The sequence below is a fragment of the Ambystoma mexicanum genome, chromosome 4p, assembly GCF_040938575.1.
Source record: "Ambystoma mexicanum isolate Mex_15411 chromosome 4p, UKY_AmexF1_1, whole genome shotgun sequence".
Lineage (NCBI taxonomy): Eukaryota > Metazoa > Chordata > Amphibia > Caudata > Ambystomatidae > Ambystoma > Ambystoma mexicanum.
This window is the reverse complement of record NC_090927.1, coordinates 773132572-773154047: the sequence shown is the minus strand read 5'-3', so window position 1 is coordinate 773154047 and position 21476 is coordinate 773132572. Positions and strand designations below refer to the sequence as shown.

The window sequence follows — 21476 nt, the reverse complement described above, 5'->3', positions numbered from 1 at the left end:
AGTTAGTATTGCGGTGTGGTTACCCTCCATTTCGTCTCTAATAATTTGAAGAAGGGCCTTTGGTGAAGGTAAGATGATTTTTCTATAGAGCATTAACCCATTACGCTCCACTATAGCTTTAAGAGACGTTGTGCAAAGTTCTCTACGAATTAGGGCCATCGGAGCTGACTGTGGCAGTGTCACCACGTTCTTCCAAAATCGACCTTCCAATTTCTTCCACACGGTGGTGGGTAATGCTGGAAAGGCCTCAGCACCGTAAGTTAAAGTGGGTATGACTTTAGCTCTGAAGAAGTTCAGTATTGGTTGTAGGCAAAAATGGCCAAACTTTCTGTTGACTTCCTTTGTTTGGGCTATCAAGTATACCATCTTGTCTTTAAGAAAGCCTTGCATCTGAGTCTCCGTTTTACTGTTGGTCAAGACTATTCCAAGATATTTTAAACTTTACCCCTTCTCAAGCGGGATCCCGTCCGCAAAGAGCTTTGTAGGTTTCTTCTCAGTCCCGCTTTTGGTGAAGGACATAGCCTTAGTTTTGTCTATGTTTAGCTGTAGGTTGTTTTCATCCCGGTATGCAATTAAGTTCTGCTGCTGTCTCTGAAGACCCACCGGCGTCTGCTCGATTTAGATTATATCATCCGGGTAGAGTAGTCTTGGAATTTTTGTGTTTCCTAGTGTTGGCGGAAAGGCTCGAACGTTTTTCTGTGAGTCAAAAAAATCAGCTATATAGGCATTATACAGCGCCGGCGCCAAAGGGCAGCAGCCCTGCTTCACTCCACGCACCGTGGGAATATCCTTGGATAAGAGGCCCGCCCTGTTCAGTCTGATTCTCATGGATGTAGATGAGTACAGTGCCTTTACAGGAGCAAGGATGGAGTTCGGGCATTTACGCTGGGCTAGTTTCATCCAAAGTCCCGGTTGACTCGGTCAAAGGCTTGGACCAAGTCCACAAAGACCAAATAAACCGGAGGGCTTCCCTCCCTTATCTTGGCCTTCAAGATGTTAAGCAGTAGAATATTCACTGTGGTACTCAAGCCTTTGACGAATCCAGCTTGAAGGGGGTCTTGATAACCAGTGTTAACTGTCCAATGCTGCAATTTGTCCAAAGCAAAGGACCCGGAAAGTTTGCTGATGGTATCTAAAAGGGCAATAGGCCGGTAGTTGCAGGGATTGTCTTTGGCCCCTTTTTTGAAGATCAGGACGACGTGGGCTTGTTTCCAAGATGGCGGTATCTCTCCAGAATCATGCTTTTTGTAAAAGGAGAACCTGCAAGAAAAGAGGTAAATAGGACATAGTCACTACTTAATGAAAAAGAAAAGAAAACTCAATTTGGTGACCTAGTGTCAGATAACTATAAATCTCTAGGGAGAAATCACCTGCGCAGACATCTGCATAAGGAACAAGAAAAGAACTAAATGATAATAAGCACGATAAAAGGGTAGATTTCCATGAGAAATCTGCTAAGGGTAAAACCACCTTTGGCGATCGGGGGAGATGGAAAATATGAAGTACTGACCTGCCCATCATGTTAGATGAGGCCTATGATACTCAGAACTCTATTAGCGACAGAGCCTGCTCGGAAAGCGACCTCTCCAACCCAAAGTAAACACCCAGTCGAATGAGGGGATCCTGGGGCAGAGGTAGACTTGATGCTCATCAATCTAGGCATGTCTTCGGGGCAGAATGTAACTTAAAGCATCCTAAGGTACAGAGATGAAGACCATTATTCTTCTCACCCACATAAAGGAAAGACACAGGGATCAGCGCCTAAGGGAGAACTGAAGCCTATGAGGAAAGGAGAGAAGAACGGAGTGAAAAATCTGACTACGGCTTTACAGACTAACAATAGAACAAATCCAGACTAATAAATCAATTGACTGGATGAAGACTTTTTAATTCTGTTGCAGACAATTCATTCTTTGGGGAAAGTCATAAAAAAAGCATATTCATTCATACAGAAGTCATACGTAGGTGAACACGTATGGAGACAAAACAGTCTATTCAGGGTCAGTTAAGGTTGAAGATGTACTAAAAGCGCTTAAAGTACGTTTTTAGGACCTAATTACAGAAAAGGCAGGATACCACCCTGGCACCCCAAGAAGACTATCACTATGCATTAGAGAATGCCCTAGTGGCAAGTTTCCTAAAGGAAGGGTGATGTAAAAAGCATACAAGAATAGTCCCACTTATGAACACATTTAGAAGCATCACAGTTGCTTTACACCCAAGGGATCTTAATACCATACGCTAGTCTGTATAAAACCAGATACTCCTGGTAGGCTAACCAGAAAAACCACACTATTTATTTCTAGACTATAGAACACCAAATGCACATACATGCACGAAGTGGTTCGACAGCACACACTTTCTGCAAGGCATTTATTCTGACTTGAAATATTGATTTGGAATTGAAAGTATCACTATTGGCGAGCACAGTGCTTTCATATTTACAGCATGGTAGTTAAAGAAGAAAAAGCCAATAGAATACGGTTCATTCATTAACACTATACTACCACAGAGCAGACAGTTACACCAGGAAGAGGAACTTTAAATTGCCATACAGATCATAATACAGAAAGAAAGGCATACTTGCAAGACTATTCACAACAGCATGCAGAAAGCCATGCTTGCTAGACTTCAAACAACAGCAAAGCTATCTTGCATTTTCCCTCGTACCCCGCTAACCACACACAACACGTCTATCTTTCAGGCCCTCTAGAGTGCAAAGAGACCATTCAAATAGCAGTGGACTGTGGTTTAAAACCAAGAAACATGACACAGTAGTGGAGCAAAACATCTGGCAGGGAGGAGTTTATGCACATACTGGCAACATGAAAAATGGCATTTTACAAGACTAAAGCAACACAACAGGGCCGTATTTGTGCAGGTAATTAAGTATTAAGGACAGTGCCGATTAGTGACTGACTGAACTGATGATGGCAATTACAGTATGCAACCTTTAATATTGAAGGGATACATGTTCAAGAGGACAACAGTGCAAACGTTAAATTCGGGGTTGATGACTGCCTTGGTAGTGTTGAGGCTAAACCAAAGAACAGGTGAACACACTAACCTCTCAATGCTCAAATGGTAATATATGTTGTTGAAGTACCATTTGTAGATGAAATAGAATATGCAAAACAAAAATGTATTCCTGAATGGATAAGTCTTTATTGCAATGTGTATCAATAAAATCTGAACGCCCTGTTAGTTTGTATTTGTCCATTTTATGCAGCTTTTCCGAAAAAGAAAAAAAAAAACAAGCATTCGTTTTAAAGGAAAATACGAGGTACCTTTGCCCTTTTCCGCAGCAATTTTGCAAGTCGTACTACGTAAGGCTTAAACTCCCGCTGATGAGTACCTTGTCTTCTGACCTCCAAACCTGAATCATCAGATGCTTCTGGAATAAAGGCCCAGCGATACCTGGGAAAAAAATGAAAGTTCTTTTTATTGTTTGCTTTTAATGGTGACACAGATATTTAGCAATGAAGCTCAATGATCTTGAAAGAGGCCAATGTTAAAATAAGATTGGATGCTACATTCTTGGTATGTCTCCAGCAGTGCAAAAGTAGGGTACCTGACATCCGATGGAACATGCAGGGCCCTATCATAAAAGACCTGAAGAGTGCAAAATCAACATATGCTGGTTCCCCCAGGGCTCCTTTGGCATTACAGAAAGGTCCAGTGAGGCTGTTAGGGTTCATTGAAAATTAACTTCATCCATTGCCCAAAAGCACAGTTTCCATTAGGATACATTTGTTGGGAAGCGGAGACGATCGTCCCAAGCCCCCAAGAGGTTCTGAATGCAACAAAGGCCTAAGAGTGTGGTGTAGATGCTTGGGGAGTTTGGAGGGGAGTGTCGATAGAAGCTGCATTATGGGTAGGTTATGATGTGATTGGGTGTGGATTGCACTAGGAATAAAACACCATCTTAGAAAAAAGTAGCCATCTTAAAATCAAGGCCTAGTGCTGCGCTGCAGCCAGGGCAGTAGGCCCAGGGCACAGAACATGGAGATAGGTGGGTGCATGCGGGGACGAGTTGCACTGTGGCAGCAGTAGGAAACGCCAAATCCACTGAGATTCATGAACCTCTCATTGTTTCCCGTTAGTAGCACACACACCCCAGAAGGAATGCGCCCTGCAAGGCCATGAGGGGGCCGAAAGCTCCATGTGAACAGTTACCCCACGAGAAGGAGGGCACAAGCCTCTGACCTCCCCCAGTCTAAACCCTAAATTAGTGTGCCCAGATGCCCCTGTCCCAAGAATCCAGCAGTCCAGAGTACCAGTCAGTCCCAGACCACCGACCATAAAACTGTTAGGCCATCAATTTATCAGAAAGATCACAGCAGAGTATCCTGGGCCGTGTGATTTGTGCTGCAAGGAGCCAGGGAGGGAAAGTAATACATTTAAGCCTGGGGTGGGAAGAACTGGAACGGCGCTGACGCGTCGGGTTCGAACTGGGGTTTGTAAGCTATCGTGACCTTGAAAGTATCCTCTGCGCCCATGTCTGCAGTACCAGGTGCACATTAGACCTCAGATAGAGAACGCTATGATTTGTGCTTATAATTAGCAATTAGGAGCCTTGCGCCCGATGACGTGCAAAGGAGATCCCCACGTGGTCGAAGATGGACAGAGTAAACTGGGACCAATGACCTGGCATCGCATATGGAGCAGGCCGTCTATGTATAGGGTCGCACCAACCAGCTACAAGTATTTGTAACCTATGTGATGTACGTCAGTTGTGATACTTTTTTCCTTTATAAGCTATCGCCCATGTTGATTTCGTCCGAGCGCTCTGTGGCAGCAGAGTTGTTTGCTGCCGAGACTTGTTCTCCTTGCAAGAGGTGTGCTGGGCCTTTTTCCGTAGTGGGTTGTATTTTTTCTGGTGTGAGCGTTGAGGGTCTTCTCTACACATATGCCAATCTCTCAAAGTCTGGCGAACGAAAAATGAGGAAATCTATGGGGTGGTTCAAATATTGACATCCTAGGCGATTCAAGTGGTTTTTTTTATGGAGGGCAGTCTTTAGGCAAAAGAGAACTATAGGGCAAAGTCTCGGTTTCGCCCCTCAACAATGTTTGGGTGGGCTGCTGAAGTAGATACAGAACTTCAGACCAATGAATACAGGGAGACTGTCTACCATCCTGGTGTAGAAGGTGCACATTATGTAATCACAGGCAACATTTTTGCATATAATATTTCCAATTTATTATGACAATACATTATGATATGGCATTTATAACGCGCCTATAGAGAAGTGTTTCAAGGCGCGACGAGGCAAAGGGGGGGAACAGAGGAAAAACAGACAGTGGTCCTACTAGGCCCAGTGACATTGTGATTGCGCAAGGGCAGGGGGAGGGGAAGGGGAAAGTGCAGGGGGAGATCGGAGGGGGCAGTGCAGTACATAGGATAACAGTCAATAAATAAGACAATAATTAAAAGTGCAGCCAGCTGGTGGCGAGTGCAAGGGTAAGAGCAGACATCAGGGGTCAAGTGATGGTGGGGGCTGTAGGCATACAGATACAGTCCCCAGGTGCAAGGGTTGCCAAGGGGGCAGTGCAGGTGTGCAACTGGCGGTGTGGGGTCATGGGCCCGAGATCAGAGGATAGCCAGGTAACCAGTGCAGATTCAGAATCAGCCAGAAGATCAGCAGGCGAGAGGAGGAGAGAAAGCAGAAGCAAAGAGGAAGGTCTTGAGGTGCTTCCGGAACCGTAGATGGTTCTCCTCAAGTTTCAGAGAGGCATGGAGGCTGTTCCAGAGGGATGCCCAAGCAGAAGAAAGCGATCTACCACCAACTCGCTGCTTGGAGAAGCGACTGACCCTGAGGGATTTGGAGGCGGATGAGCGAAGAGTTTGAGAGGGCAGATATTTAGGAAGAGAGAGTTGAAGGTATTGAGGTTCCAGGTCCCAGAAGGCTTTGTGGACAATGCAGAGGGTTTTGAACTTAATGCTCGCCGCCACTGGGAGTCAGTGAAGAGATTTCAGTCCTGGAGAGATCCGATCCCTGGGCTTGAGCCCAAGGACAAGTCTCCCAGTCCTGTTTTGGATGAGTTGCAGAGGGTGGAGAGTGGAGGCAGGCAGATTTAGAAAGAGGCTGTTGCAGTAGTCCAGCCTAGAGAGAACCAGAGCTCTGGAGACAGTGAGCTTCTGGGGGAAGGAGAGGAAAGGAAGAATACCTCTGAGGGGGTGCAGCTGGTAGTGTGACTTCTTAGAGATGTCCGAGATGTGAGGAGAGAAGGAAAGTGTGGGGTCGAAACTGACCCCGAGGTTTTTAGCCTCACAGGTAGGATCAGGAAGAGGGCCAAGAGAGGCCGGCCAGAGAGCGACAAGAAAGGAGGGAGCGGGTGTGCCGATGAGGAGAATCTCGGTCTTACTGGCATTAAGGCAGAGATCATTGGTGGCACACCACTCCTGATGGCGGACAGACAGTCAGAGATGAGAGAAGGAGAAGAGGAGGCAGAATGGAGTCTGAAAATGAGTTCAGTGTCATCCGCATAGCACTGAAAGTTGGGGCAGAGAGCAGCAATGCGGTGGGCAAGAAGTGCCAGGTATTGGTTGAACAGCCAGGGAGAGAGGTTAGGCCCCTGGGGAACACCACAAGTAGAGATAGAGATAGAGGAGAGGAAGGACCCAAGTTGGACTGGGGAGGGGCGATCGGAGAGGAAGAAGGTCAGCAAAGCCTGGGCCTGATCGGTGATACCCACGTTATCACGGAGACGGTTGAGCAGGATGGCATGGTTGACCATGTTAAAGGCAGAAGAGAGATCAAGTAAGTTGAGGACACAGGGGGTGTTGGAGTCAAGGTTGGAGAGCATGGATGTTCAGGACAGCAGTTTCTGTGCTCCTGGCAGCTCTGGAGCCAGACTGATGGTCATGAAGACAACCAACAGATTCAGTGTGAAGATGAAGCTGGGAGATGGCCAGCTTTTCCAGAAGTTTGGCCAGGAAAGGAGTGATGGAGACTGGATGATAGTTGGCCGGGCAGGTAGGATCAGCAGAGGGTTTCTTAAGAAGTGGGTGCACAAGGGAGTGCTTCAGGGGAGAGGGGAAGACTCCAGTGGCGAAGGAGTGGTTGCAGAAATCACCAGAGCAGGGGCCAGGGTGTCAATGTGGTCCTTAATGGTTTTGGAGGAACAGGGGCGAACCTGTTTTGACGAGACTTTCATAGATAGGACTTGTCTAGAAACCTTGTCTGGGGAGAACAGAGGAAAGGCAGAGAAGGAGGGGGGAGAGGTGGCCAAAGAAGGGCCAGAGGGAGAGCAGGGAATAGAGGGGGCAGCGGGAGAGGAAGAGAGAGAAGACAGGATGTCCTGAGTTTTTTTAGATGAAATGAGAAGCCAGGGTCGTGCAGCGGGCCTGGGAGGGGACAGGAGAGGTAGAGACTGCAGCAGGATTGGCCAGCTCCTTGCAGATTTTAAAGAGTTCGGCCGAGTTGTTAGATGCCGCGGAGATGCCGGCTTGGATGTGGGCTCTCTTCTTGGTGCGGACAAAGAGCTGGTATTGGCTTTGGAGCAGGCGGCAGGCCAGTTTGTCAGAGGATGTGCCGGAAGCCTGCCATTTCCCCTCAGCCACCCTGCACTTGCGTTTAAGGGTGACGAGGTCAGAGGCGTACCAAGAGTTGAACTTGGCTTTGGGTTTCAAGCGGATTCTCATGACAGGGGCAAGAACATCGAGAGCATCATATATAGCAGAGCGGAGCAGAGCATGGAGAGGGCTGTCTCAGGATGTGAGTCAGCCAGAGGGGGAGAAGGAGGTGAGAAGGTGTAGTGGCGAAAGCCTCAACTGACACACGCTTCCTGGGTCGGATAACCAAGAAGGTAGGTGGCAGTGCTGGAGTTGGCTTGGCCTGAGGGGTAGAGAGGGTGAGATGGGAGGAAAGGAGAAAGTGATCACTCCAGGAGAAATGAGTGTTGAGAGGGATAGAAAGGGGAAGGTCTGGAGAGATCAGAACATCCAGGGTGTGCCCTGCAGAGTGAGTCAGGCCAGAGGGGAGAGAGAGAGAGAGAGAGAGAGAGAGAGAGAGAGAGAGAGAGAGAGAGAGAGAAAGAGAGAAAGAGAGAGAGAGAGAGAGAGAGAGAGAGAGAAAGAGAGAGAGAGAGAGAGAGAGAGAGAAGAGAGAGAGAGAGAGAGAGAGAGAGAGAGAGAGAGAGAGAGAGAGAGAGAGAGAGAGAGAGAGAGAGAGAGAGAGAGAGATCACAAAAGAGTCCAGTGGAAGGACAGGAAGCATGTTGAAGTCTCCAAAAGAAGGAGGAGTTGAGTGGTTGAGACCACGAGGGAAGAGGAGAGGTCCGCCCACTCAGAGAGGAAGGAGGAGATCTGACCAGGTGGCCGACAGTAAGGGAATGGCCAGAGGGGAGAGAGAGCCTGCAGACGAGGCATTCGAAAGAGTATTAATTCTCTGCATATTAAGTAATAAGAGCTGAAACCTACTTCAATCTACTACTCCAACCAGAAGAAACAAATTATGCGTGTGATTACTTGTTTAAGAAATACTGCAAAGCCAATGTTTATTGCATTTTACATTTATAGGCATAAATGCAATACATATTCAGTAATTAAGTAAGGTCCAAAAATGTTTGCAAGTGATTGCGCGAAGAAACTTGACATTATCAGTAATAGACGGAGTAAAAAAGATTTACGTTCACAGTGTGTGCAAAGTATTTGACTATGTCTATTTCTATTGGATTTGCTAACGCTGGCTTTGAATCTATGCCTAATAATCTACCCTGGGTTTTGCAACTGTATTTAAAGGCTGAAGGACACAGAACACAATACGTGGACTAAAGCAGAGGTCATTGCTTTCTGCTAATTGAGACCATGACCTTTGCCATGTGGTACTGAACTGGAGAAGTGAGACATCAGGTTGCTAGACAGATGCCCACCTGTTGCAAACATCTAACTGACTGTTAACACAGCAAACAATGTCAGTGTGCAGTTGGGTCCTGGTAAAAACATCAACAACTCTTTGAGGCTTTCAAGACAAGGGAAAGAGAGCAAAGGTATAAGTATAGTGAGAGCAAAGATGCATGCAAGAGTTACGGAGTGTGCGAGAGTGAGAGCTAAGCAGCGTGCTAGAGACCGTGCAAACAAGAGAGTCAATGAGCGTGTAAACAAGAGAGGCGATCAAAAGAGGTAGGTGGTGGCAAAAAAGGTAGGGGTGAGTAGAGGGAGAGGGTGCAAGAGAAAGATAGGATGAGAAAGGGAGAGCAACTGTTTGTTAGATGTTAGAGTGAGGGCTAGGATCCTAAGGAGTGGCTCTGTGCAAAGGTGCAAAATAGAACCACTGCTCAAAATTTGATGGAGTGAGACACACCAAATCAGATTCATTCTTTTCACCTGCTGTTGTACCTGGGTGTACGAAGAAGGCCAGTGTTAGAGGGTCTTATGTTTCCAGAGGGCACATACTGTGTAAGGCAGAAACCTGTGCAGTTCCCTTAGGGACCACTGCAAAAGATTTAAGACTACAGGTGTTTGGCAGTAAACCCACTTGGTAGCAGTCTGTACCACACAGATTCACTTGGTAGCTGTGGCTGAGCAGTCAGACTTCCCTCAAGAAGAGATAGGGAGTATATAGAGTATACACAATAGGAACAGAGTTACAGTAGCACAAGCAAACACTGACCAGAGCTTTGGTGTAAAAGTATATAATTATGTATTTAAAGACACACTTGTAAATTACACTAGCACAAAAGAGGTAAGTAAATTCAGCACATAGTCACTATTATATATATATATACAACCCTAATTACTTATTAGACAAGTCTTAGTGAGAAACACCACTTATTTTCAGACAGAGGTGAGCGCTTAACAAAAGATGGCACTCTAATAAGTTATGAAAAAGGGAGGGAAAAAGGCAGAGTTATGGAAGCACACAAGTTACAATACTTTTAAAAGTAAGGCAGGATAGGCAGAGTTCTACTGGAGAGCAAGGAAGTCAATTGCAAGGCCCAGCTCTTGGAGAGAGCAAGCAGAAGGGGTCCAGGTTCACACAGTGGGGTTATGCACAAAGAGTCTTGTAGATAGTTCGCACAAAAAGGATGAAATTAAAGTTAGGAAAAGTTAGCTAGGTTGTCCCAGGCCAGCCCAGGTTAGAAAGTCGAGGCTTTACTGTCACCCCGAACGATCTGTCGCAAGGGAAGCCAGGCGGGACACAGTACCTTAAGTGTGAAGGAAGCTCCAACGGGGGCAGTTGTTCCTGGCAGCGGGTGCAAGTCAGTGTTTCGTCCAGAGGAAGAGGCGGTCTCGCCGTGGAGGAAAGATGAAGGTCGTTGCACTGCCAGGGAAGAAACCAGCCGCAGAGTTCTTTCGGTTAAAAGGTACTACCCTTCTCTTTGCAGTAGTGGTAAGCCGTGGTATTCCGGTTGCCGGGGTGCTTGGCACAGGCAAGGTGGCCACGGGATGCTCCAGGAAGGTGAAAAGAAGGCAAAACTGGTTATCTCCACCAGTCGAAGGAAGAAGACTCTCCGGACTGGAGATCTCCTCTGTCGTTGGGAAAAGTGGTGAGACAGTTCAGCAGGGCTCCACCGGTGGTGTCATCGTTGCAGGTCGGCTCAGCTTCTCCCTCCTCGGATTCTTAGGTCCTGTGGCGGCTTCTGAAGTTCCAGTCCCCAAAGCCCTGCTTTTATGCAGCAAACCCCCATTCATTCAGCCTAGTTGTCAATCAAACATGCTAAGTGGTGAGCCGGCCAGCTCACCACTTGGGCCAATCACACAAGAGTGCGACTTGAGTTGCCAAGGCAACTCAGTCCAGGGTGCTTAAACCCCCTCCCACACACCCTGTGGTACCCAGACAGAGTGGCACCACTTTTGGAGGCTTCTGTGGAGAAGCCCGCCAAAAAGTGGAACAAAGGGCTAAGAGAACACAAACGCCATTTTAGAATCGAGTTCTGGCAAAAAATACCAACCGGTGAATTAATATTAAATAAATAAACCGGCGGTATGTTTGAGGCTATAAGAATTAAATAATTAAAGTTGGTAGCCTCGAACAATGGGAAAATCCCATAGAGATATATTTGCGGTCGAATATAAAAAGTAGTATCCACTGCCACCAGCCAAAACTCGATCAGGGGGGATGGAGACGTGCCCCCTCGAACAACAGACCCCGGGGCAATCGAATTGCCCTGACCAGTACGTCCCACAATATGATGGTTTGTACTGGTTTCTGTTCATAATTTGGGACTAGTAAAGCCAATGGTGACTTTACATGCCCTGGGAGACAGTAGTCAGTCCCAGGGTATGGAGTCTATGTTGGGGGGTCGCTACGACACTCCTGGGTTACGGCACGGAGGGTGCCGTGTAACCCACATCAAAAACACATGAGACCCTATGGAGTAAAAGACCCCATAGCCCATAAAACACATGGAAAGATAAAGGAACACCTCAAATCATGTCTAAGAGTGGGAGTAAAAGAGTCTCACTCTTAGCAGGAGAAAAAAGTAAACCCCAAAAATCCAGCAGAGCTGCTGGGGGACTCACTAGGTTGGGAAATTAGCCTTTAAAGAGAATTCTCCCTAACACTCCCCCCCCCAGACTAAGGGACAGGAGAATTGAATCCACTCCTGGATGAACCTCATACCTCTAGTCGATGACATACATCCTAGAGAGTCCATCAGCATTTTGATGGTGACACTCTGACCTGTGCTCAATGGTGAAATCAAACCCTTGCAGGCAGATTGACCATCTCAATAGTTTTGGATTTTCTCCCTTCATTTGCATTAACCATCTCAAGGGTTGGTGGTCAGTCTGAATGACAAAAGTAGAAGCATACAAGTATGGCCTAAACTTCTTCAGTGCCCACACAATAGCAAAGCATTCTCTTTCGATTGTTGCCCACCTTGTCTCAGGATCCTTCAGTTTTCTTCTGATGAAGCAAATGGGGTGCTCCCTACCCTTCTCATCCAGTTGGCTAAGGACTGCACCTATACCTACATTAGAAGCATCTGTCTGCACAATGAAAGTTTGGTGATAGTCAGGAGCTCTCAATACTGGTGCCTGGCAAAGAGCTTTCTTCAGGTTTTCAAAGGCCTGATTGCACTCCTCATTCCATTTGACCTTCTTAGGGAATTTTGGATAGGTGATCACATTCAGTGGAGAAGCTATGGTCCCATAGTTCTCAATGAAATTCCTGTAGTACCCAGTGAGGCCTAGGAAGGCTCTCACCTGGGTTTGAGTAGTAGGTGTTGTCCAATTTTGCACAGCTTCAATCTTACTGAGCAAAGGCCTTATTTCTCCACCTCCTACCTCATGCCCAAGGTAGACCACCTTACTCTGACCAATTTGGCATTTACTTGCCTTTATGGTCAGATTGGCCTGTCCAAGAGCCTGCAAAACATACCCTAAGTGGTTCGGTTCACATTTTCTTCCCAGGATTGGCTGAATACTGCAATGTCATCCAAGTATACCATGCAGAAGTCCTCCATCCCACTCAGAACCTGATTCACCATTCTTTGGAATGTAGCAGGTGCATTCTTCAATCCAAAAGGCATAACCTTAAATTGGTATAAGCCCACTGGGGTAGAAAATTCAGTCTTATCCTTGGCATGGTGTGTCAGGGCTATTTGCCAATAGCCTGACGTAAGGTCAAATGTGCTGAGGAACTTGGCTGAACCAAGTCTATCCACCAACTCATCTGTCCTTGGCAAAGGGTGGGCATCAGTCTTGGTGACTGCATTAAGAGCTCTATAGTCCACGCAGAATCTCAATTCTTTGGATCCTGCCTTTGGTACTAACACAACTGGGCTAGACCATGGGCTAGTAGAGGGCTCTGTTACCCCGAGATCAAGCATCTTCTTGACCTCCCCTTTGATGTGGGTCCTTACATTTTCTGACATTCTATATCCTCTGCTTTTGACTGGCAGACAGTCACCAGTGAGTATATCATGCTGTCCCCAAGGGGTCAAGCCTGGTGAAAGTGAGAACAGAGAGGCAAACTGATTTAACATGGCTTTGCACTCTTCTTGTTGCTCAGGTGTCAGATTTGAAGAGAGATTTAATCCTTCAATCTTTTCATCCAAGGGTAAGCCTCTGAGGAGATCAGGTAGAGCTTCACTCTCTTCTTCCTCTTCTGTTGAAGCTAGAAGCAAGGCTCCTACTTCAGGTCGGGAGACATACACCTTTCGTCAGTTGGTGTGGAAGACTCTAGGAGCCTCCTTGGGATTTCCCAAGTCCACCAGATAGTTCACCTCTTCAAGTTTACCCACAACTTTGAAGGCTCCCATCCATTTATCTTCCAAGGCCCTCTGCCTTGTTGGGATCATAACTAGAACTAGCTGGTCTTGAGTGAACTCAACCATGTTAGCCTTCTGGTCATGCCAATGCTTGACCAGGGCTTGTCCAGCTTTCAGGTTATCACTAGCTTCTGCCATCATTTGTGACATTCTCCTGCGGAGACCTATCACATAGTCAGTCACTCTGACTGGCTTGGGGGAAGGAGCACTCTCCGACCCCTCCTTGATCCGGGCCAATGGACCTCTGACCGGATGGCCATAGAGAAGTTCAAAGGGAGAATAACCTACTCCCTCCTGAGGGACTTCTTTATAAGCAAAGAGAAGGCAAGGCAATAGAAGGTCCCACTTTCTTTTAAGGGGATCCTCTAAAGCACCTATCATGCTCTTCATGGTTCTGTTGAACCTTTCTACCAACCCATTTGTCTGCGGGTGGTAGGCGGTAGAGAACTTGTAAGTAACTCCACAGGTTTTCCACATGGCTTTCATGTAGTGGGACATAAAATTCGACCCCCTGTCAGAGATTACTTCCTTAGGAAACCCAACCCTGGTAAAAATACCAAGGAGGGCCTTAGCCACAGCCTGAGCTGTAACAGTCCTCATAGGAATTGCCTCAGGGTACCTAGTAGCATGGTCTACTACAAAAAGGATAAACCTGTTGCCTGAGGAGGTTGGGGTTCAAGGGGACCAACAATGTCAATCCCTATCCTCTGAAATGGGATTCCCACGACTGGGAGAGGCACTAAAGGTGCCACATTCTTGGACCCAACCTTACCAGAAGTCTGGCAGGTATGGCAGCTCTTGCAAAACTTATCTACCTCAGCCCCCATCTTTGGCCAATAAAAGTAGAGTGAGAGCCTTTCCTTGGTCTTCTTGAAATTCAAGTGACCAGCCAAAGGAATCTCATGGGCTAGTTGCAAGAACTGTTGTCTGTTTTCTTGAGGTACTACAAGCCGCTTGTAGTCTCCAGGTGCAGACTCAGTTGTTTCACTGTAGAAGAGGCCATCTTCCCAGTGAAACCTATACTTCCCAGGCTCTTGCCCATCAGCCTGAGAAGCTGCCTGTTGGCGAAGACCTTCCTGAGTTGGACATTCTCTCTGTCCCTTACTGAAGTCCGCCCTGTTGGGTCCACCTTCTGCCAGTAAAGACTGCAGCTCAGGATGGTCAACAGGATCCAGATCTCCAATGAGTTCTTGCACAAAAAGGATGAAATTAAAGTCAGGAAAAGTTAGCTAGGTTGTCCTTGGCCAGCCCAGGTTAGAAATTCGAGGCTTTACTGTCACCCCGAACAATCTGTCGCAAGGGAAGCTAGGCGGGACACAGTACCTTAAGTGTGAAGGAAGCTCTAGCGGGGGCAGTTGGTCCTGGCAGCAGGTGCAAGTCGGTGTTTCGTCCAGAGGCAGAGGAGGTCTCGCCGTGGAGGAAAGATGAAGGTCGTTGCACTGCCAGGGAAGAAACCAGCCGTGGAGTTCTTTCGGTTAAAAGGTACTACCCTTCTCTTCGCGGTAGTGGTAAGTGGTATTCCGGTTGCCGGGGTGCTTGGCATGGGCAAGGCAGCCACGGGATGCTCCAGCAAGGTGAAAAGAAGGCAAAACTGGTTATCCCCACCAGTCAAAGGAAGAAGACTCTCCGGACTGGAGATCTCCTCTGTCGTCGGGAAAAGTGGTGAGACGGTTCAGCAGGGCTCCACCGGTGGTGTCATCGTTGCAGGTCGGCTCAGCTTCTCCCTCCTTGGATTCTTATGTCCTGTGGCGACTTCTGAAGTTCCATTCCCCAAGACCTGCTTTTATGCAGCAAACCCCCATTCATTCAGCCTAGCTGTCAATCAAACATGCTAAGTGGTGGGCCGGCTGGCTCACCACTTGGGCCAATCATACAAGAGTGCGACTTGAGGTGCCAAGGCAACTCAGTCCAGGGTGCCTAAACCCCCTCCCACACCCCCTGTGGTACCCAGGCAGAGTGGCACCACTTTTGGAGGCTTCTGTGGAGAAGCCCACCAAAAAGTGGAACAAAGGGCTCGACTTGGGTTGGAGTCACAGAAGAGAACACAAACGCCATTTTAAAATCGAGTTCTGGCAAAAAATACCAACCAGTGAATTAATATTAAATAAATAAACTGGCGGTATGTTCGAGGCTATAAGAATTAAATAATTAAAGTTGGTAGCCTCGAACAATGGGAAAATCCCATAGAGATATATTCGCGGTCGAATATAAAAAGTAGTATCCACTGCCACCAGCCAAAACTCGATCAGGGGGGACGGAAACGTGCCCCCTCGAACAACAGACCGCGGGGCAATCGAATTGCCCCGACCAGTACGTCCACAATATGATGGTTTGTACTGGTTTCTGTTCATAATTTGGGACTAGTAAAGCCAATGGTGACTTTACATGCCCTGGGAGTCAGTAGTGAGTGCCAGGGTATGGAGTCTATGTTGGGGGGTCGCTACGACACCCCTGGGTTACGGCACGGAGGGTGCTGTGTAACCCACATCAAAAATACATGAGACCCTATGGAGTAAAATACCCCATAGCCCATAAAACACATGGAAAGATAAAGGAACACCTCAAATCATGTCTAAGAGTGGGAGTAAAAGAGTCTCACTCTTAGCAGGAGAAAAAAATAAACCCCAAAAATCCAGCAGAGCTGCTGGGGGACTCACTAGGTTTGGGAAATTAGCCTTTACAGAGAATTCTCCCTAACACACTAGTCCAGTTATACTGTCAGGTTGGCTGTTCTAGGTCTCACTATATCTTGATGAGAAGGTTGAACTCAATTATTTGTTCCAGTTCGAACAGTGTAGGCTTTTTAGGCCTGGGGTGTTGTAGTCCCTACTTTTCAGGCCCAGGACAATTCCTGCTCTATTCTGGACTAGTTGTAGGGTTCTAAGGGTGGGCTTTGGCAAACCTACATACCGGCTATTAGAATAACCTAAACTGGGCAGTGCTACTTCCTACACTGTTTTTATTTTATGATGGAAGTCTAGGAAGGGGAAACATCTCTGGAATCTGTGGAGTTGTGAGCCCGTTTCACCCTGGAATTTATCTGGGCATTGAAAGACAGATCAGAGTTGAAGAGTATCCCCAAATTATTGAGATCTGAAAGCACACAACTGTACGGTACAAGCAAAAGTCAATTGTTTTTTTCAAAAAACCTTTATTAAAACACACTGTGGGAAATGGCATGAACATAAAAATGACACTTCAAGAATACAGAAAGGCAGGATTTACCGAGTGCCATGCACCATGCACTATAGGAGTAGTCCTCCAGCCCATAGCCCCCCCTGCATCATACACATTATCAAACTTGCCCCACAGCACAAACACCACTGTTACAACAGTAGAATTGTTGAATCAGCGAGGGCTTTGCCACAATAGCGGAGTATCTTTCTGCAAAATCAATGAAAGACTTCCAGATGCTAATATATTTGCCATATCTCTGTTCACATAATGGAGTGATTTTTTTTCTCCCACAAAGATACCCCCCACTTTCACCCAACACATCTGGGCCACCGGACGTGCCATAGATTTCCAGTTGCGGGCGATGGTCAGTTTAGCTACCAGGAGGAAGTACCCATCAATGTGGCCACTGGGCTCGACAAAGGGAACAACCAGTCACCTGTATCGCCCAGCAATACCACCCAGGGATACATAGGTAGAGACAGGCAGACCTCTGGTGTGCTTGTTTTTAGACAGTATCTTGTTCCAAAAGAGACCCAACATCCCATACGTCCATACCATATGATAAAGAGACCCCACTGCAGTGCATCCACACCAGCAGTTCGCTGAGTAGTAAGCAGACATGTGATGCAGCCTTTCCCGTGTTAGGTACCATCTGTAGAAACATTTATAAGAGCATTCCCTATCCATAACACATCTGGAGGATTTATGCATGCACACCCATATATTTTTCAACCATGCATCATCCTCTATGACACTTTCCAGGTCTTTTTCCCATTGACACATATACGACAGACGCACAACTGGCTCCCCTGCATCCAACAGTTTAGCAAAATTAAATTGTAAAGTTATTTACTCACAAAAAGAAAAGAAAAATCAAGGAATATATAACCAGTTGAACCAATTAATATTGGCTTTCTTAATTTGTCAGATTGCTATTCCCTCTTTGCAACATGTGTTCATTGTTATAGATTTTGTATTGTTACAGTTATGTTTTCTTGATTCAGATTGTTGTTGCCTCTTTTCTCACAATTGTTTGTTCTTACAAATTTCTTGAATTTCAGTATATTATTCTTTAGCTCTCTTTGCCAGTTTTCAGATATAATGTTTCCTTTCATAAATTACCTTTTAATGATCAGTATTGAAAGTGAGTTATAAAGTTCAAAGCATAATATTTATATGAGCAGATACTTAGCACAAATTTAGTCAATACTTCGGTGGAGTTATTGTCAATACATGTATCACCGTCAAAGGGATTTTCTCAAGACTTTCCCTTGTTTTGATATATTTGTTTTGCTTAAAGGTGCATGGAACATAGCGATTTTAATTTGGTTTGCACCCAAGTTTCATTTCACAGAAATGTTTCTTTACGCACTCTTTTAGTCTAATCAGAGTATAGTACCATGTGTGTATAATTAGGAACAGATATGTCTCCAAATATGCTTCTTAATTTGCTTTAGAAGCTTTTCAGATATTCTTCTGATTTATTGGTAGTGGTGCAGTCCACTTCACTTTAGAATTCCTCTAGAGTAATGGTACAGGATGTGGGCAGACGTCTTAATCAATGCTCACATACTTTATAGAAGCTCAGTTGTTTGTTAATAGCAGTTATTAATTAAAGAGCCTTTGCTCAAAGAGAACTGTCTTGTACAGTTCCCTGTGTGCCGATTGGGAGGGTACATAGGTATTAAGTGCCCCAGATAAAATTGATTTTTTTACAGCTGTATTTATATTTTTTGTTTATTGTTTGAGTTAGCCTTGAAACAGTGAAGATATATATATATATATATATATATATATATATATATATATATATGGGATACATTACTTAACGTAATCGTATTTCTGATGCTTGTATCTGCTTAGATTCACATGCTGTGCATAGGCCGACATCTAGTGGAAGCTGCGGAGTATTACAGTTTGTTTTTCGAAACTCGAAAATGGGCGTCGACACAGGGCGTGCCAGTAATACTATCCCTAGTGTGACGTCCACTGTACCCAAGATCCCTCACGCGTCTAGGATCCTCAGATTGTATTTTTTCTGACATGAGGTAGCATGAGGAGTAGCGTGAGTACAGATAATCCAAGCAGATAGAAAGAAAGGTAAGACTCCAAGCAATCATGCGCCTTCTCTCGGAGGGGAGGAAGGGTGGGTCGCATGTGAATCTAAGCAGATACAAGCATCAGAAATACGATTACGGTGAGTAATGTATCCCTTCTAAGGCTTGTGGAATCTGCTTAGATCACATGCTGTGCATAGATTAGCGAGCAGTCCCAGAAGAAGGAGGTGGGATGTGAGAAGGGTCATGAGCAAATAAGTGTCTTAGAACCGCTTGTCCCACTTGTATATCTGCCTTGGAATGGGTGTCAATGCAGTAATGCTGAGTAAAAGTGTGAATAGAGCTCCAAGAAGCTGCTTTGCAAATGGTGTCAAGGGGTACATTTGCAATGAAAGCCAGAGTGGCCCCAATGCCTCTAGTAGAGTGGGCCCTTGGCGTAAAAGGCAGAGTCTTTTCAGAGAGTGAGTAACACAGCTGGATACAGTTAATAATCCACTTCGAGATGGCACCTTTAGAGACGCGATCCCCCTCTCTGCCTGTAGCTACGGAGACAAACAGTTGATCTGTTTTCTTAGCGGTCTGGTTTCATTTACATAGTAGAGGACCGCCCTACGCACATCTAGGGTGTGTAGTTTCACATCAGCCGAGCTTTGCGGGTTCTGGAAGAAAGCCGGGAGCTCGATGGACTGGTTTAAGTGGAATTTTGATATAAATTTAGGTGAGAACCTAGGGTGTGTGCGTAAAACCAGTTTGTCTTTATGGATAGTAAAGAAGGGATCCTGCACTGACAGAGCCTGAATTTCACTGACCCTTCTTATAGAAGTAATAGCTACTAAGAAGGCCGTTTTATAAGTCAGGTGTTTGAGACTGCTTTTATGCATGGGTTCGAAAGGGGGGCCCATGAGCTTGGCTAGCACCACATTAAGGTCCCACCCTGGTGGTGGGTTTGAAATAGGAGGGTGAAGTCTCTTTACTCCTTCCATGAAGGCTTTAACTACTGGTACCTTCCACCACGAAACCTTGCTATGGGAAGTGGTGCAAGCCGAGAGGGCTGCCAGGTGTACTTTCAGTGAGTTAAAAACCAATCCTGCATCTAGCAGGTGGAGCATGTATGTAACAATAGTGGAAGGAGTGCAATCAACTGGGTTGATTTGTCTACTCTGGCACCAGATAACGAACCTCTTCCACTTGTCAAAGTAACAGTGCCTTGTGTTTGGTTTCCTAGATTCCTTTAGGATGTCCATACACCTCTGTGGTAAATTGAGGTGTCCAAACTCTATGACCTCAGGAGCCATGCTGCCAGGTTCATTGAGTTGGGTTGCTGGTGCACTGTTTGACCTTGGTGCTGGGACAGTAGGTTGTACCAGGCTGGAAGTTTGATGGGCTCGCACACCGCCATCCTGCGTAGGTGTGGGAACCACGGTTGCCTTGCCCACATGGGAGCAACTAGGACAAGCGTCATCGACTCCCTGTTCATCTTGTTCACCACTTTCCTGATGAGAGGAGTTGGTGGAAAAGCATACGCAAACATCCCTGACCAGTTCATCCACAGGGCGTTCCCCTGGGAGTCTGGTTGGGGGAACCTGGATGCAAATCCTGGGCATTGTCTGTTTTCGCTTGTGGTGAATAAGTCTATAGTGGGGAAACCTCACTGAGAGAAGAGATCTTCTACGACCTCTCTGTGAAGAACCCATTCGTGTTCCTCTGGGAGGGAGTCTCTGCTCAGAGCATCCGCTAGAGAATTGAGCTCCCCTGGAACATGTTGTGATGACAGGAAGATGTTCTGTCTGAGTGCCCATATCCAGATTTTCTGGGCAAGCTTGGACAGATTTGGCGAGCGAGTCCCTCCTTGCTTCTTCAGGTAGAACATGGCTGTAGTGCTGTCCATCCGGATTTGCACTGACAGGTTTAGTAGGTGGGGCTCGAACGCCTGAAGCGCTCTGAATACTGCCAGAAGCTCTAGCAGGTTGATGTGGTTCTTGGCCACTGAGTGAGACCAGAGACCCTGAGCTGTGTGGTGGAGATGGTGAGCTCCCCACCCAGTCAGACATGCATCTGTAGTGACTACTGCCTGTACTTCGGGATCGTAAAAGGGTTTCCCCTGTGCGAGATTTTCTCTTGTCCACCAGTGAAGGCTTTGTACCAGTGTTGGCGAAACGACCACTAGATCGTCCCACTGACCACTTGCCTGAGACCACTGTTTCGCCAACCATTCCTGCATGGGACGCATGTGCAGGCGCGGGTGGGGGACCAGGTAAATGCATGACGCCATCATGCCCAGTAAACGCATTGCTTTGCGTACCGTTATTTGTTGACCGGACTGATAATGCGGAATTTGCAGTAGTATATTCCGAATTCTTTCTTCTGAAGGAAAGGTCAACCCCTCCTGGGTATCCAGGATTGCTCCTAGGAATTGTTTTGAGGTGCTTGGCACCAGGCTTGACTTCTTCTCGTTGATTGAGAAGCCTAACTTGTGGAGGAGGTCGATAGTCCTTTGAATGTTTGTCCTGCAAATTCCTGGGGTTTCCCCCGTTATGAGCCAGTCGTCCAGATAAGGGTACACTGGGATTGCCTCCCTGCGTAGGTGTGCAGCCGCCACCGCCAGTACCTTGGTGAATACCCTTGGTGCTGAAGCTATCCCGAAGGGCAGTACCTTGAATTGGTAGTGGCGACTGTCCACCTTGAAGCGCAAGTACTTTCTGTGCGCTGGGAACATGGAAATATGAAAATAAGCATCTTTCATATCCAAGGTTGCCATGTAATCCCCCTTTTTTAGGAGGGGGATTACCTCTTGTAGCGTGGTCATATGAAATTTTTGGGGCTTGACATACTTGTTGGCAGGCCGTAAATCCAATACTGGGCGCATTGTCAAGTCTTTCTTTGGCACAAGGAAGTAAGGTGAATAAATACCCTTGTTTACCTGGTGTCCCGGGACGAGTTCTATCGCGTCCTTTTGTAGAAGAATGGCGATCTCCTCGAGGAGAATCTTCTGATGTTCTAAGGAGTGTACTCTTTGTAGTGGAG

General features: G+C 46.5%; 1 protein-coding gene across 5 annotated transcripts in view; it reads right to left on the bottom strand.

The window, feature by feature from the left end:
• The window catches only part of DOP1A (DOP1 leucine zipper like protein A), a 2904166-nt gene that overhangs the window by 28842 nt on the left and 2853848 nt on the right, over positions 1-21476 (bottom strand). For all 5 annotated transcript variants that reach the window (XM_069606322.1, XM_069606321.1, XM_069606320.1 and 2 more), the window contains one exon: positions 3288-3417. In XM_069606322.1, coding sequence (XP_069462423.1) covers positions 3288-3417 — 130 coding nt within the window. The remainder of the gene's footprint in view (positions 1-3287; positions 3418-21476) is intronic.